The 16,056-nt window shown below is 35.7% G+C and overlaps 3 protein-coding genes across 11 annotated transcripts; 2 read left to right on the top strand and 1 right to left on the bottom strand.

Annotated features, from left to right (window-relative positions):
• Positions 1 to 103: 103 nt before the first annotated feature.
• LOC117638563 (transcription factor ABORTED MICROSPORES-like) lies at positions 104 to 2,867 on the bottom strand. The gene is made up of 8 exons (XM_034373671.1): positions 2,767 to 2,867; positions 2,504 to 2,683; positions 2,333 to 2,411; positions 2,164 to 2,232; positions 1,339 to 2,043; positions 781 to 1,101; positions 514 to 690; positions 104 to 331 (listed from the first exon to the last, which is right to left on the bottom strand). The coding sequence occupies exons 1-8, from the start codon at positions 2,865 to 2,867 to the stop codon at positions 104 to 106; spliced, it is 1,860 nt and encodes a 619-aa protein (XP_034229562.1).
• A 4,314-nt stretch (positions 2,868 to 7,181) lies between these two features.
• On the top strand, positions 7,182 to 11,643 carry LOC117637565. 6 transcript variants are annotated; one of them, XM_034372476.1, is made up of 7 exons: positions 7,186 to 7,485; positions 8,241 to 8,389; positions 8,889 to 9,029; positions 9,598 to 9,744; positions 9,877 to 9,978; positions 10,168 to 10,442; positions 10,570 to 11,643. In XM_034372476.1, exons 2-7 carry the CDS (start codon positions 8,266 to 8,268, stop codon positions 11,344 to 11,346), a joined length of 1,566 nt encoding a protein of 521 aa, XP_034228367.1. In that variant the 5' UTR covers positions 7,186 to 7,485; positions 8,241 to 8,265; the 3' UTR covers positions 11,347 to 11,643. The 6 variants fall into 6 exon arrangements, with proteins under 6 accessions (XP_034228372.1, XP_034228373.1, XP_034228367.1 ...); XM_034372478.1 differs by having other exon boundaries at positions 7,189 to 7,485; positions 9,889 to 9,978; XM_034372477.1 differs by having other exon boundaries at positions 7,193 to 7,485; positions 10,180 to 10,442.
• Positions 11,644 to 12,202: 559 nt separating this feature from the next.
• Positions 12,203 to 15,011, top strand: LOC117638178 (pre-mRNA-splicing factor syf2). Of its 4 annotated transcripts, none has more exons than XM_034373304.1 (6): positions 12,203 to 12,363; positions 12,618 to 12,780; positions 13,215 to 13,408; positions 13,500 to 13,740; positions 14,321 to 14,457; positions 14,544 to 15,011. In XM_034373304.1, exons 2-6 carry the CDS (start codon positions 12,657 to 12,659, stop codon positions 14,769 to 14,771), a joined length of 924 nt encoding a protein of 307 aa, XP_034229195.1. In that variant the 5' UTR covers positions 12,203 to 12,363; positions 12,618 to 12,656; the 3' UTR covers positions 14,772 to 15,011. The 4 variants fall into 4 exon arrangements, with proteins under 4 accessions (XP_034229195.1, XP_034229194.1, XP_034229193.1 ...); XM_034373303.1 differs by having other exon boundaries at positions 12,608 to 12,780; XM_034373302.1 differs by having other exon boundaries at positions 12,205 to 12,363; positions 13,212 to 13,408.
• Positions 15,012 to 16,056: the final 1,045 nt, after the last annotated feature.

The raw sequence follows: 16,056 nt of genomic DNA, 5'->3' as shown, positions 1-16,056 counted from the left end.
TAGTACTGAAAACGACCATTCTACAGCTTAATTATAGGAAAAGTGAAAGAAACTGAATGTGCCTAATTAATTGATGCATAACTAGTAGCTAGATTAAGCTCAATTAATAATTATAAAGATGTTGGAGGTGGTATGAAGAAGCATGGTAATTGTGGAGATGGTGTTGCTGGTAATGATGGTGATCATCATGATGAAAGTGATCCAATCCACTCCCATTTTCTGATGCTTTTGCTTTGGCCATCTCAGGCCACACTTTTGATGATGGGTTCCTTGTTATCTCCAGCAAAGAGTCCCTTACATCATCAGCTTGAACTACTTCACTGTCTTTCTTCTGCATAACCAGACATAATATAAGCTAATATTAAGGGAAATTTATATAAATACCACCTAAATTTTAAGGCAAGTGCACAATTACCACCTACCTCTAACCCCGTTAAAGTTTCCGTTAAGTCAAGTCACAATCAAAATCAAAATCCTAATTAATCTTATTTGATAAGGTTAACTTATTATTACCTCAACTTTAAAGACATTGGAGACAAGGCTTCTGAAGCTGGTCACATTTGCATTGGTTACTTCCAAGCCTAAAGTATCCAATGCCTCCATCAATCTCACAAACCCTCCAGGCTTGTGCTCACAGAACACAGTCACAAAGAATTCATTGCCATGTAACTGAGTGACTCCCACTTCTGGCTGCAATTTGTTGTCCAAAAAATATATAATTTATTTTACATCCAAATATATAAGAATATAATAAGATTTATATTAAGTCTATATATATACCTCCATCTGTTGTCCTCTGTCATTTGTACTATCTGAGTCCTGTTTCTGTTTTGAGATGTTGCCAATATCACCTGCTGTGCCCACATGAAATCCATTTGGAGGCTTATCACCATTTTCTGGCTTGTTTGTAATGCTTGTTCCATGTTGATTTAGAATCTCTGGTTGGAAATTGTCGTGGTTTCCACAGATATTGGCACTAGTTTTCTCATTAGGTCCTTCATCATTTGAATGCTGTTCAAGCTCATCTTGGAGTTCCTTTACTTGCCTCAGCAAGTCCTTCACGAAATCAATCGCGTCCCCGAGGATGGCAGCCTTGTCCATCTGAGAATCAACATGAGTAAGCATTAGATGCTGCTAAAGGGGTCATGATTTTCTAATCACATTAGCTATGATCTCAACTATTAATCAACATATCAACTGCCACATGAGAAAATGTGGTTCATCTAGCATTACTTTTCTGTGTCACTTTCCTATTGAAAATGCTACTTTGAGAAACAGCCAGGAAATTATACTAAGTTCTGAAGAGTTGGCAAAAATAAGGCCAATGATGATCATCACCTTAGAAATGTTGGGAACCAAAGACCGAAGGCAATACAGTCTTTCGTTGAGCTTCTTCCTTCTCTTCCTCTCTGCAAAAAGGTTTTTGGATTGAGGCCCTTTCCCTGTTCTCCGCCTATATTTTGTATCATCTTCATCATCAATTTGATCACTGCAATCTGAGCCTGAATTATCTGCAGTTCTTCCACCCTGGGCCTCATGTTGAACTGAATCTTGATCCTCAACACCCTGCTGCTCCATATTTTCCAATGCCTCCATAACATGCATACTATTGTGCATGTTTGGTGCATCAGCGTCAGCTTGAAGCCCCATCTCTCCCAAGGACTCATGTGACCGCTGCTCATAGTACACATTACTATTACAATTCTTCATGCTGTTCTCTGAGTTGTAAGTGACATGTTGTAGGAAATTCATTGGAGAAGCGCTGCAGAGGCGGATTCGATCAACTGATATGTCGTATGGCACATTTGAATCATGATCCACTGAAGGGGAAACAACAGGTGGCTGCTGGAAATGATTACTGTTTAGATCATCATTTCCTTCATTCTCATTGCCTGGAAATGCATGTGGTTGTATTTCAGTGCTCATGTCCTGTATATTGACAGGGAAGCTTGTATTGCAGCCAGCACCAAGCAGGGTGTCTTGCTCCTTTGAAATGTTGCATTGGGCTGTGATATAATCAATCACTTGTTGGTCTTCAGAGACCTGTGAATTGACAGTTACCAAAAACAAACTATTTTGTGAGAGATGTGACCAAATTTTTTTTTTCAAATCTAACAAAAGAAATTAAGGAAGGTTTGAGTGAAGCATCATAAAATATCATACATCTTTGGAGACAAATAGCTCAATCAACCCTCCTGCACTTGGAACCAAAACTCTGGTCCCATCTCTTTCCTACAAAATGTAAGTAGAAGTATACAGTTACATTTCATTATATATTCAGAAAAATGACTTTCTTTTGGAAATAGCTAGGAAAATGGGAACTTGAGCTCACTGCCATGGCACTTGAATCTCTGTTAGAAGATGAGTTCAACCAAATGGGCTGGTTTGATATTAAGGGATGTGCATAAATCCTGCTCATGACCAGCCATGGTTAATGATATAAAAACACTAAATAATTTCTTTTGTCAAGATATGTATGGTAATTAAAAGGATTTATAGGTACCCAGAGTCTAAGGACAGAGAAGAAGGAAGCTGGGCAAGAACATCACAGGAATTGGTTCTTGAGTGCTGCATTGTATCTCTGCATGGAAGGACTGGATAAACTGGAAAAAGTTCTTGTCCTCCATTAGTCTGAGTGTTCTCATCAGCCCCAGAACAACAACAATCCATCAACTCAATAAACCTAAAAAATATTAACCAATCTAAAAATTAGTCACAAAAAGAAAACATGAATTAGTAACAGTTAATTAAAAATTTCCTCTTAACCTTTGGTTTTCACTCAATTTCCAAATAACACAATAATCCCAGCCCTTCAAACCCACAAGGGGTCTAAGCCTCTCAGTCAAATTTTGCATAATGATGATCATGCCTCCTGCAATAATTAACTGCAAAAGACCAGTGGAAACATGGAATTAATTGCATATTCTTGTTGTGATAGAACCTTTGCTAGAATCAGCTAGAATTTGTCAGAAAACCAAATTAAGATGACTATCAATAACTACAACAAATTGGGAATTCCTCACAATGCTTCAAGCTTTTTTGTTTATTTCTATTGGCAGTTGTGTTATGTTGGTTGGAGGAGGTCTCAAGTTAAACTCATATGGAAGCGATGACGATATATATATTTGTGTTGAGTTCGATATCTAGTTGTAGCTCTCATTTTAGTACACTAACAACCACTCAACAGAGAACCAGACCTGTCAGGTGACAACAATGCTTCTTGCTTCCAAGATTATTGTGGCTGTCTCTTTTTACTGAACAAAGTAAGATATTTTTTTGGTGAAAGAACAAAAAAAATATTAAAAAATTACCAAAAGAATAATGGAACCAGAAAGAAGGAGTAAGCAATAGTTACCTACTGCTTACACCATCAGTCAAAATAAAAGCTCACAGAAATCTCCACCCACCTCATCCCTGAAAACCCATCTCAGCAAACTGAGAAGAAACAAAGCTCAATATTCTATTTTGAATTTTCCCGTGAGATGCCAAGAATGCAAAAAACAGTTGAACCCTGCGTCTCACAAATGTTCCATTGTTTATATATATATGTGTTTTAAGGCTCAGGCTACCTTAAACCTTTGGTTGGTGAACTGCAGCCCATGCATGAAGGAGAGAAATTTGTTTTTAATACGTGACATACGGAGTTCACTGTATATCAATTATTATGAACGATTGTATTGTACAGAATACAAATACTTCATAATGTGATTAAATTAATGTAATCTTGCTAAAATTACTCCTTTTTTTATGTGTTTTAGATAGTTAAAGAAGAAGATATTTAAAAAGATTGTATGTGAGTTGGAAATGATGGGTAAACGCAAATCGCATGACCTTAGAACCCTAACTACCTTACCTAGTTTTTTATTCGTTTTTGTTTCAGTTTCTTTCATGTTTCAACTACTCTACAACTTGGAAGTTGGAGCTGAAAACAAAAACAATTAACACATCAGCAATAATATTATCATGTTATCATATAGGGTAGTGCCACTGCCATGTGGTGCAAGACTTGTCCACCCATTTTGATTAAAGGGCCGGCTAACAGCCCCAGCTATATATAATATATGCATAAACATATCTATATGCACATACGCATGTTACATTATTACATTTTAGTTTTTACAAATTAGCACACAAACTTTCAGAAGAAGAAGAAAAATCAAATTCGAAGCCAAGAATTTTAATTCAAAATTAAGGGCCCGTTTGGTAACGATTTTAAAGAATATTTTTTGAGAATAAAAACGAGAACACAAATTTGCTTTTTAAGAATTCGAAAATGTGTCTAGTAGATTAATTTAAAAAAAGATTTAGAAAATAAAAATAGTGAAAACGTGTCTAGTAGGACAATTTGAGAATAATAATATGTGAGTTATTTTTCAAGTATATTTTTTCCTAATTTATATCCTACAAAATATATTTTTTTTAATTTTTGATATTTTAAAAGCTAAAATTATTACAAACAATGAAAAATGTATAATAAAAATAAAAATAATAATCTAATTTTAGAAAACCCTAGATAATAAAATTCTAGTATCTTTAGTTTAAAATAAATATGAAATTGAACAATTTATGATGGTTTTATCATTAAATTAATGTACACGCAAAATAAAATAATGAAGTGGAACGAAAAAACTAAAAATTTGAAGAAAAAAAAATTATATTAAAAAACTAGACCAAAAAAAAAAAAAAAGCAATCATACCAATACACTGGGTAGGAAATGCAAACAATAATTTGGTGTTTTCAGTTTTTATACATGAGTTTAAATTTATTTTCATAAAACGATTTCCAGTAAAAATGAAAAAGATATACGCGTTTTTAGTAGAAAATAAAAACGGAATCTTAAAAATGTTACCCAACAACCAATAAGTTATTTGGAGAGAGAACTTTTAACAAACACTAGGTACCCACTTGCACCTTCCCTCTATGCTTATTTAGGATGATAAATGATTTTTAAAAAATTTTGAGAAGCTCAGCCCGTTTGGTAAACTATGTGAAAATCATTTATTGTTAAAAATTGCTGTGAGAGAAAGCTATAAGGGAAAGCAGCTAATGAGCTGCTTTCATTTTCTGATTATGCAGGAATCAGTTTTGAAGAGGCCCTGGGTTTAATGATTATGCGGCAATCATTTTCTGATTATGAGGGAATCAGTACCAACAACACTTTTAACAAAAAGTTTACCAAACGCCAAACTACTTTCTCTCACAATAAATCTGACAGCGATTATTTTCATAGCACAGCAATACCAAATTGACCCTAACAAAATAGATACAATAGCTTAGGTAAAACTCCAACTCTCTTGAAAGTTAATGAGAGAATGGTAGCCCGTAATGGAATCTACAGACCTCGATTATTGATTACGATGCAAACCATATCTCTAAGTTTTATATTTAAATACTCTTGCAAGTTGGGGAATTCAATCTCTCAGCTGGCATGTTCAAGTTCCTCCACCTGTGCGTGCGGCTCATAGAATTTTGTTTGAAGCTTTACAATGTGGACTTCGTGTAGTTTTTGACTTTTTTATTTTATTTTATAGAGAGGAGAAGATTGAATAAGCTTTACATATCCGTGACAGAAAAATGACTTACATCACGATCTGACTAAGGCCGGCATATGAGAACAAATTTTCATATTGATGAAATCTAATTTCCTTTCACGAGACCGTCAATAATAAACTAAATAAAGAAACCAATGGAAGCATCCATAATGTCATTTTGGACCTTAATAGTTATTTCCCAACTAATTTATAGGCGGTCTATGTTCTACTCATTCTTCGTAGGGAGCTCCCTTATTCACACCTTTAAATGCAAGAGAAAAAGTGCACTTTCTTTTTATATCCACATGAGCCTGCCATTTCTATGGAGTTTAGGGAACAAGGGTGGCAAAATGATGTAGAAAGCAATGAGCTTCTAGAGAGGAGAGGCAGATGATGTATAAACAAAATTAACTTCTAGAATCGTGTAATTTATGGCATTTAAACTAAAATTCACTAAATTGAATTCTGATTATTCAAATTAAATTTAATAGGAGCGCTGCTATTTTCATCCTTCTGTCTTATTTCCCCATCAACCTTATCTTAAATTTTTTAAAGATAAGTGTATTCCTTTGTAAAATGACTCCTAAGGACTTAGAGAAAAAACATCATCTCACGTAACCCACTTGTTCTATCATTTGACATAAAAAAGCATACGATTCCTCAGTTACTAAAACATTTATCCAGTCCGTCAAACACAACTTGATCCTCTCCATTATCTCAACTACTAATGATTAGCAAAGAGAATTTGCTTGAATTAATAATTAAACGATATTTTATGAATAATGGTGGGTAGAAAGATAGGATTGTATTTTTTTTCAAATTTACATGGTTGGTGGGAAGATAAGGTGAGTAGGAAAATAAAACACGGATGAAAATATCAGCACTCATTTAATGGTTAATGTCAATCTATTGAAGTGGGGATTTCTAACGTTAATGATAGAGATCTTATCCTTCCATATTCACACAGTCAATTCTTCCCAACCCAAACGATCACGTAAAGTAGCTCATATCTTATGGCTTGTGACTAACTTTCTAGAAGTAATTTACACCTATGCTAATGTCAATTGATCCCATCATCAAATCAAATCAAATCAAATCAAATTGTTAGAATATGCAATAGAATCTACACATCAAAATGTGCGTTCTCAATGAATTTGAACTTAACATATTTTGTTAACAATAAAAAAAGAAAAATGACTAAACTAATAGCGAGTAAGTTCTTTTAAACGCTCATTAGCACTAACAAGGCTATAGTTTAATGGTACGAACATTACTTGCATTATAAATCAATGATCTAAGATTCGAACTCCAATAATACCTCTCTCCTCCCCTTCCCAACTTAGACAACAAACCAAAGTGCTCAAAATTATTTACAATTGATTACATACATGATGTGGAATGTACAAAATTATTGGTACATGACAAGTATTTTCAAAAGAGAATACATACAAGAAAACGTACCTACCACTACTTTAAAAACATAATATTGTCTTCGATTTTTCCCTTTTGGGGGCTTCCTTTTGTCTTTAACTATTTACTTTCCATCACCTAAATCTTTGTTCTAAACTCTTATTTCCTCCACAAAAATTGTAGCCAATTGTTAGTAGGAGCCACAACAGCATCAGCCAGAGCGTCAGCGAAGGGGGGCCATGGAGAAAAGTGGGCAGTGGCTCACCCCACCACCTATGCCGTCTGTTTCCTGTGCAGGAGTACGTAATAATAATCAACTTGGAAAAATATTAAACACTTTCACATTGGAAAAGCTGTGAACTTTTCGGGGTTTTTTAATTTATTAGTTGCTTTCTAGAGAGAACTGATTAGTCATCCCCATGGTCAAAACAAGAGTGCTCCACCAACTTTTAGTCATCTGCTCTTCGTCACACAAAAATCGTTTCCTATAGAATCGCTGGGAGAGCAGAACAGAAGTCCCCACAAAACCCATTTCATTTCAAGGTCTTTTCTCTCACTCTGGCCCTGATTTTTTTTTCTTCTGTTGGTTGTTATTTTTGGTGAAATTCTGATATTGGTATTCATTGGAATCTGTTAAAGATGCTAAATTCTTTAAGCCCATGAATGATCTTGTGGTGGTTGATGAGAAAGTTTAGGAAATTATATGTTCATGTTTTTATGTTTTAAAAGATTGCTCTTCATACTCTGTTTGGTTGCTGAGAAAAAAGTGAGAATACCAAGGGACTTGAGCTTCTGTTATGATTTAAGTTCTATGGGTTATTTTTTCATATGAAAAATCTGACCTTATCAGCTTAGCTGACTTGTTAAATTGACCTGAATTGAGTGGTGAATGTTAATTCTTGTTTGCTTGGTTGCCTGATGGTAAAAGGTTCAATTTTAACTTTTCTTATCTGTGTTTGTTTTTTTTTTTTTTTTGTCTTTTCCCTTTTCTTGCTATGCTTTATCAGCAACCAAACGAACCTTTATGGAAGTTGTCAGTATTTCTGAGTGTCAATTTTCATGATTTTATTAGAAGACATGTTGCTTTTTTTTGTTTTGGTTGAATGATTGATTATCAATTGTATGCCTGCCTGATTATTCCTGAACTTCTGTACAAAATATTAGAGAGAACCTAAAGGTTTTGGAATTTGAAGAAAATTATAGGAAAATTTGTTAGATTTGAAAAGAAAATTTCAGAAGCTTCCATGTGTCTGGATTAATAAAAATTCAAAATTGTTTAATGGAATTATAATTTGCAGCCTTGTAGGTGAGCTCAATAGAGAGATGTCTTTGATAGGAAGAGTACACCCTGACTGCGTAAATGTATCCAATCCATACCATGAATGCACTGAAAATTGCTTGAGAAAGATTCAGGAAGGGAAAGGCCGGAAGACTAAAAAGAAATCAGGTTAGTATTCTTGGATCAATTTTTTTTAATTTTTAGATAAATGTAATTAAATATGCTTGAACACTGAAGATTGACAAATTCATTTTCAGTATAAATTCTGACTAGTTTTTCTTAAAATGTGAGTACCCGTGTTTTCCCCTGTTGGCACACATTTCATGTCATTGGTTGTTGCTCACATAATTTCTTATTGGATTATCCGTTCTGTGTTTTGCATAAATGATTGGCATGTTGTTTAGTCTCATAACTCTTTTAATTTTGAATACCTTGTGGCTTTCATTCAAATTTTATCTGGGCAGCAGATATGTTTTACTGTCTTGATTGATTAGGAAGTAGTAGGGTCTTACGAGGTGCAGTGAATTATTCATTTAGAGATTGTTTCTTGTAGTGAATTAGTGGCTCGTAGAGTGTTTCTTCTTCTTTGAGGGGTCTTTTCTTTTAATCATTTTCTGAATATAGGTTGGAAATTTTAGAATTTTTTTCTTTTCTTTTCTTTTCAAAGATAATGGAAGCACTTTTAAAGATGGTGAGTTCAAAAAAAAGGCGGCGGACGATAGAAGAGCATCTAATCCTTACCATGACCCTGAATATTACCTGCAACAAACCGGTGGTGCCAAACCTCGTGGGGATATAAAAGAACCAGGTTTTTCCCCACTTTCGTGTGATAACTCTCAATACACTGTGTTAAGTAATTTTGTACATTTTTCCTTTCCATATCTGCAATAATTAAAAAACCACATAGGAGAGCAAGCTGTTCATGCAGAGCTGAAAGTCATTCCAATTGTCAAACCTATGTTTTCTGTTTGACAACAATTAGATGCTCTTCCCATGCAAGATATTTATTTCACCATCGCTTTATATAACCTTTCATGACATTCCCTTCTTACATACAAAAAATCTACAAAATTTAACCCCCCCAGTCCTGGGAAATGGAAATGCCATCAATTCATAGCCAGTGTGTAATTCTAAAAACAGAATCTAGTCTCATGTTTGCCTTAGGAGGAATGCCTGAGGTTCTGCAAGGAAATCTTCTTCTTCCAAATGATGAACTGGAGTTTCTATGAGCTCCTGGGCAAGAGAAGCCCTTCTTGTCGTTGTGCAGGGAATAAACAGATTGTCAATTATTCATTCTTCATCCACCGGCAATGCAAATAATGCTCATGGATTGTAATCCTGTTTGTTCCTTTTCTAATGGGCTATTTTAATTGCAGGTTCCATACTCGATGTTCCTATATTGGGCAGAAAAAAGGAGAGATCCCGACCAAAGCCCCCTCAAGAGCTTTACAATGTCCCTGGGCAAGGACTAGTTTATCATTCAGATGCTCCGTCATCTAAGGAAAAGGTGAATTTAGAGAATGGTAAGGGTAAATCTTCTTTCACCTGACATGTTGTGGATTTATTTATGCATTTCCTCTTTCCCCTCCCATGCACATATACTATAGGTGCACTGTGCAGATGTAATTATGCTTTTATTCGTAATTTCGGGTCAGTTTTGATTGCAGGCTCCATCCTTGATGGTCCTATTTTTAGCAGAAGAAAGCAGGGATCCCAACCAAAGACTTCGGAAGAGCTTGAAGATGTCCCAGTTGAAGGTATAGCTTATCCTTCATCATCTTCATCATCTTCATCTAAAGAAATAGTGAAACTAGGGAATGGTGGGCATGCATCTTCTTCCACTTGATAGATTGTGGATTTATTTATTCAGTTCTCTTCCCCATGCCATTCCCATATACACATGGATGCAGACGTATTCATGCTTCTTTTTCCTAATTTATGGTCAGTTTTAATTGCAGACTCCGTGCTTGATGATCCTATATTCGGCAGACGAAAGCATGAATCCAAACCAAAGCACCCTAAAGAGATTGAAAATGTACCAGATGAAGGTGTACTTTATCCTTCTGATTTACCCTCGTCTCCATCTAAGGATAAGGTGAAATTACAGAATGGTGAGCATAAATCTTATTCTCCACCGATTTCTGAAGTAAAAGATCCTTCTTTCAACAAGGAACAAGTGCAGTCCTCTCTGTTAGTGCCTCCATCTGGAATTATCACAGTGGTGCGTTCCCTCTCTCTCTTCTCCCCCTCCACAATACCCCCTACACTAACGCACAAATTTGTTATAAGTTCTGTCTTTTTTTTTCGTATCAATTTGACTCCTCTGTCATGTTCTCTCTCTCTGACAGCCTGAATATCCCAAAGATCCTCCAGAGAATGGTGCTACTGATGTCACTAGTGAATTACCTGGTCATGGGGAAGACAATGAAAATCTTCATCATTCTGTTCCAAATCTTACTGTCAACAATGCTGGAGAGGGCGCTGCTGGTTCAGCTTCAGATTCTAGAAGCTTTAGTTTCTCAGGTACTCTCCAACCTTTTGAAGAGAGTGATGAAGAAGAGACACGATCTGTTAACTCTGATTCCAGTGTGTCTGTGGGAAAATACCGCGTGAAAGGAAGTTTCTCTTCAATTCTCCAGTCGATTGTTGACAAATACGGTGATATAGCAGCAAGCTGTCAATTGGAATCAATTGTCATCCGCTCTTACTATCTCGAGTGCGTATGTTATGTGGTTCAAGAGTTGAAGAAAACTTCAATCAAGCAGCTGACAAAGCCTAAAGTCAAAGAAATGTTATCTATGCTTAAGGATGTAGAATCCTCAGGAATGGATGTTGGTTGGCTTCGTCTTATCATCAACAAATGTGCAGAAGCCACTGAACTTGTCAGTCAGCATCGAGCATTCGAAGCAGCAAAGGCCAACTGCGATCGCGATATAGAATCAACAAAGAAAGAACTAGAATCACAAATGGAGGTTTTGGCTCAGAAAGAAAAGGAGGTTGCTGAAACCAGAGCCCACCTGAGGGAGCTTGAGCTTAAATCTTCTGCTCTGAGTGAGACTGTTAGTAACATGAAGTCCAAGGTTGATAATCTTCAAACCAAGCCATTGTTGGACAAAGTGTTGTGAGGCGACTTCAAAAGCTGTAAAGACTGTAATCACTAGGTCACATATAAAATGTTCTGAAGAGTGAAACTAATTTAGTACATCCTTTTATACTTTTAGCTATATAGCAAACATAGGTTATCGTGTCGATTTCGGTGTGGTACTTGTACTACAAGTAATGTGAAGAGTAGGGGATTGAAGACCCTACTGACTTAGTGATTTGATGAAATCATGTCACTTTTCTTTTTGAGTTTTTCTGCTTCCATTTATATGAACACAATGGAGGTAGAAGAAAGTAATTGAAAAATAAATGCTTCTATATCCCTTTTTCTGAACAAGCGAACTCCTCATCTCATATAAATTAGATCCGGCTCGTTTTCTATAAACTCCCAAGGTTCTTGTTTGTGCCATATTTGTCAGCTTCATGCCATACTTTTAGCATCTACATCATTTGTGATTGGATGGAGATTTGATGAAATTTGGGAAGGGAAATCTAACCTTGTAGCAATTTTTTCCCATGTGATTTTAGAGAAAAACATATATATCATGGGGATAGCACTATCCCTAACTAATTATGTTATACCACGCGTAATAAAAATTTCACTAGACAAAACGTGATTGGTTGAGAATAACTACAATATTATCTCCATAACATGCAAATTCTTCTTGTGATTTTAAGTTGTTGGATGGAGGTCTTGGATTGAGATTTATGAAGTTTGTATGCGATAATTGGCCAAATTATCACAAGTTTTGTTGGCCCAGCCATTTAAGTTGAGCCTTTTTTTTTTTTTTTTTTGGTCGAATGCTTTGGGACAAACTTTTTGATTCCCATATCAATGAGGAGGCATATTAAAAATAAAATAAAATAATCACAGCTACGCCTCACCGCCCAAAAAAATAGAGAAGAAAGAAAATATATAATTTTATTTTTTATTCGAATTCGCGCGTCAGTCCTAAGCCTTTTGTTCCTCATCCCTCTTTCCCTAAGCAAAACCTAAACCCAGACACCGACCACAGCAATCGAAGCAATTCATCTCGCAGGTTCGTCCTTTATCTTCGCAATTAGTTTCGTATTTGATTTGGCTATGCTTCTTTAGGTTTTGGTTTGAGTTAGGTTTCGTTTAGTTCCCGATAAGCCGATGAATGATTTCAGGAATTGAAATTATAGAGCCAGACTTCATTATAAGCTTTCTAAGTAAAGATTTGGAATTTAGAAGAGTTGGGTTTTTGAAATTATTGTCATTGGTTTGGTTATGGAATCTGAAATTAGGTTTATTTGATGTAGTTTATTTCAGGTAGCTTCAGAGATATAGAATATCTGAATTACGAAAAACATGTCTGACGAAGGAAGAGTACACCCAGATTGCAGAAATGCATCCAATCCCTACCATGAATGCAGCGAATATTGCTTTACAGTTATTGCCGAAGCTAAGGCTCGAATGGATCAAAACCAATCAGGTAATGCTTTTTTCTTTAACCGGTGCATTTTGTGTCTGTTTAGTATGTCATAATTGGCTATTTTTTGTTGTGTCGTGTCGTGGCCTAGAGAAAGATGAAATCTTTCTTGCACTTCAGTTTTGACTCTGTAAGCTGTATGGTCTTGGACAGAAGCTGCTTTCATCTGAAACAGAACCTCAGGGGTCTGATTTTATGGGATAATACATTGTTTTCAAATGTTATTACGGAGCAGGGACTCAAGTTATCAATTTTTCCTCCTTTTTTATATAGAAGTCTGCATTGTTTTTTTATATTTATATTCAGATATGTGTGGTAGAACTTTAGCTATACTTGAAAACTCTAGGTCCTCCATTTCTTTGACCCCTTATGAAACTATTGTTCCACCCCAATTTGTCTGTATGCCTAAATCATTCTGTTCTACACTACATCAGAAGATGTGCAAGCCAGTGGTGGTAGTGGAAAATCCAACTCAGAGGCCGCTGAGCAAGAGGAATATGTACATAATGAAAAACCAGATTCTGAAGAACATGCTGATGATGGTGATGACCATCCCGAGGAGAATATGGAAGGAGACTTCACAAAGTTCACAGGGAGGAAGAAAAAATTGTGGGAATTGAGGATGAAGATGGTAAGTCCTTGTCATTAAGTTCATTGGATTTTAAAATATAAAACTGTTCCATCATACTTCTTTATTGATTCCACTGTTAACTTTTATTTAGAATAAGGCAAGAAAAGACAATCAAACGGATATTACAGCTGAAAAGAAAAGACTGGAACCTCCACAAGAGTCCAGGGGCATTTCTAAACAAAAATGGCTTGAAGAGAGGAAGAAAAGAATTGGCAAACTTCTAGATGCAAATAATTTGGATATGAAAAGCGCGTACATGCTAGACACACAAGAGATGGCAGAGGCAAAATACAAGAAATGGGAAAAGGATCCAGCCCCAGCTGGCTGGGATGGTATGTTTTAGAATCTCTGCTCATTAATTCATTATTATTTCTTTGTTTGGTAAAGGTTTTAGCTGGTCTCCTCAGTTCATTGTTAATGATGATAACTTATGCTCTTTATGTTCCTTTGTTTCGGAACATACTTGTAGCTGTATTTGATATGGACTTATGATTTTTATCAAACTCAATTTGCTTTTGAAGTTATAGAATATGAGAGAAAGTTTGTTGATGTAAACTGGAATGGCTTAGTTACTCTTAATGAGTAGATACGAATATTTAGGACATATGAGGAAAGGAAATGGCATTGTGTAACCTAGGGTTAAGCAAGAGAAAGGGGCGTATTAATGTTGTTACATTCTTTATTTGATACTATGCCATACATATGTTTAAGCTAAATTGGGTTTTGTACACATCGTATTTTCAACCATGTGCTTTTATGCATGCTTGCACACATATCGGAATTCTCTATTGCCAATAATGATGCAGAAAGATTAAGTGTTGAAGTGAACAATATTCTTGATATCCACTTTGTTCTTCTAGTCTTGTATAAATTTATAAAATCAAAATGTGATCTGACATGTTGTTCAAACAGTTTTCAATCAGAAAACTCTGTATGATGCATACAAAAAGCGAACAAAGAACATTGAGATTGACTTGGAAGAATACAATAGGATGAAAGAGGCTGATCCAGAGTTCTATCGTGAAGCTTCCAGCCTCCAATATGGGAAGGTATTTTGCTGTTGAGGGAAATCTGATTCCTGGTAATCTGGTTAAAAATGGAGTCTAAGCCCTGAATGTTCTATTTAATTGTGCAGGCTCCAAAGATATCAGATGACAAGATTGATAAGATGGTGAAGGAACTCAAGGATCGGGAAGAGAAGAAGAAGTCATTTAGCAGGAGGAGGAGGTTCCACGATGAGAAAGATATTGACTCGATCAATGACCGAAATGAGCATTTCAATAAGAAGATTGAGCGAGCCTTTGGTAGATACACACTGGAGATCAAAAACAATCTTGAGCGAGGAACTGCATTGCCTGACTAAGTTAAACTCAACAAAAAACAGTGTCTTCCGATGTTTATCTAATTGTGTAATCAACTGACTTATGGGAACTTATGATTCCATCGACTTACTTATAGCATATTGGTGCTGGGGAATTGTAATAATACATGTTAGAATTTGGGTGAAAGTGTTTTGTTATACTCAGATTTCGTTACAGTTTTAAGTGGCATAACAAGTTTTCGTTAGAAACTGATAATAGTTGTCCAGTAACACCGGAATTTATACATTTTTTCATATGATCATATATGCATCATTTAAAAAATATATGAAAATGCCTGATAATATGTGGAATTGCTATTATCAGTTTTATGTTCACTCTGAAGTGCCTAAAGGCAGATGCGGCCCTCACGCAGATCGGTCCCATGTGAAAGGAAAATGGAAACTCTTCTAAATTTGGGTGATTTCAGTCCTGCAAGAACAGGCAAAAAATCATGAATAATGGCATGTTGCCCAAAGAGGAATGGAATGGGCCTACAAAACTCTCAAACGTCCTAGCTATAAGTCCTTCATGATTGCAGTGCTTTTATTGATGGCATCTTCTTTTGAATGTTTGAGAGGGTGTTAGAAGACCCCATCCAGATTCCCCCCTTTCACCAAGATTTTTGTTTTAATGTCCCAAAACGCGAAGTTCCTCTCTTGTGAGGTCCGAGCACCATTAAAATGGTAGAGCAGTGCATGGCATATCATTGTAAATAAAAAAACAGAGTTGTTGGCGCTCAATTTCAGAATGTTGCAGAAGTTGGAAATATAAAAGTTCGAAAAAAAAAATATATAAATTGGGTTGCAGAGCATTGTCCTATCCATTTATTCTTCTGAGCTTCAAGCTTTTGGTGGTGTGTTGAGCTTCACGTGTATCTCATGTTCCACGCGTTGATCTGTAGGTGCAGCTTTTGAATCTTCTACCAGTTTGAGGCAAGATGAACTGAAAAATTCTACACGAGGATTTCTTTTTCTTTTTAGAATTTAGAGCAGATGTTGATTAGGTCATTTAACCAGAGCAGGGCGTCCTTTTGTATTTAAATTTGAGTCTCCTTGAATAATTTAGAGTATCGCTTATATATATAAAAAATAATATCAAGAAGCAAGATGAGGTTGACTGCTGCTTGAAAATTTGTAGCAACGATTTTCAGAGATTTATTTTGTATTTTTAAACCATCTACAACGGCAAAACCCTGTGGTCCTGTTGCAGCGACATTCCTATCATTTCAATTTCAGTTCCTGCTTATCAAAAAAGACTCAAAAACAATAAAGGAGCATAGTTACGAAT

This window comes from Prunus dulcis, chromosome 8 (genome assembly GCF_902201215.1).
Source record: "Prunus dulcis chromosome 8, ALMONDv2, whole genome shotgun sequence".
NCBI lineage: Eukaryota > Viridiplantae > Streptophyta > Magnoliopsida > Rosales > Rosaceae > Prunus > Prunus dulcis.
Note: the sequence above shows the minus strand (reverse complement) of the source record. Positions and strands in the feature narration are given on the sequence as shown.

Excerpts from the sequence above, each read along its gene's own strand:
- LOC117638563 (XM_034373671.1), bottom strand. The coding sequence starts at position 2,867 with ATGATCATCATTATGCAAAATTTGACTGAGAGGCTTAGACCCCTTGTG. Across the intron at positions 2,233-2,332 it reads GAGATTCAAGTGCCATGGCA|GAAAGAGATGGGACCAGAGT; the intron begins GTGAGCTCAAGT and ends TACATTTTGTAG. Across the intron at positions 2,044-2,163 it reads AGCTATTTGTCTCCAAAGAT|GTCTCTGAAGACCAACAAGT; the intron begins GTATGATATTTT and ends GTCAATTCACAG.
- LOC117637565 (XM_034372476.1), top strand. The coding sequence starts at position 8,266 with ATGTCTTTGATAGGAAGAGTACACCCTGACTGCGTAAATGTATCCAAT. Across the intron at positions 9,030-9,597 it reads TGGGGATATAAAAGAACCAG|GTTCCATACTCGATGTTCCT; the intron begins GTTTTTCCCCAC and ends TTTTAATTGCAG. Across the intron at positions 9,979-10,167 it reads TGAAGATGTCCCAGTTGAAG|TTTTAATTGCAGACTCCGTG; the intron begins GTATAGCTTATC and ends ATTTATGGTCAG.
- LOC117638178 (XM_034373302.1), top strand. The coding sequence starts at position 12,657 with ATGTCTGACGAAGGAAGAGTACACCCAGATTGCAGAAATGCATCCAAT. Across the intron at positions 13,409-13,499 it reads GGGAATTGAGGATGAAGATG|AATAAGGCAAGAAAAGACAA; the intron begins GTAAGTCCTTGT and ends ACTTTTATTTAG. Across the intron at positions 13,741-14,320 it reads AGCCCCAGCTGGCTGGGATG|TTTTCAATCAGAAAACTCTG; the intron begins GTATGTTTTAGA and ends TTGTTCAAACAG.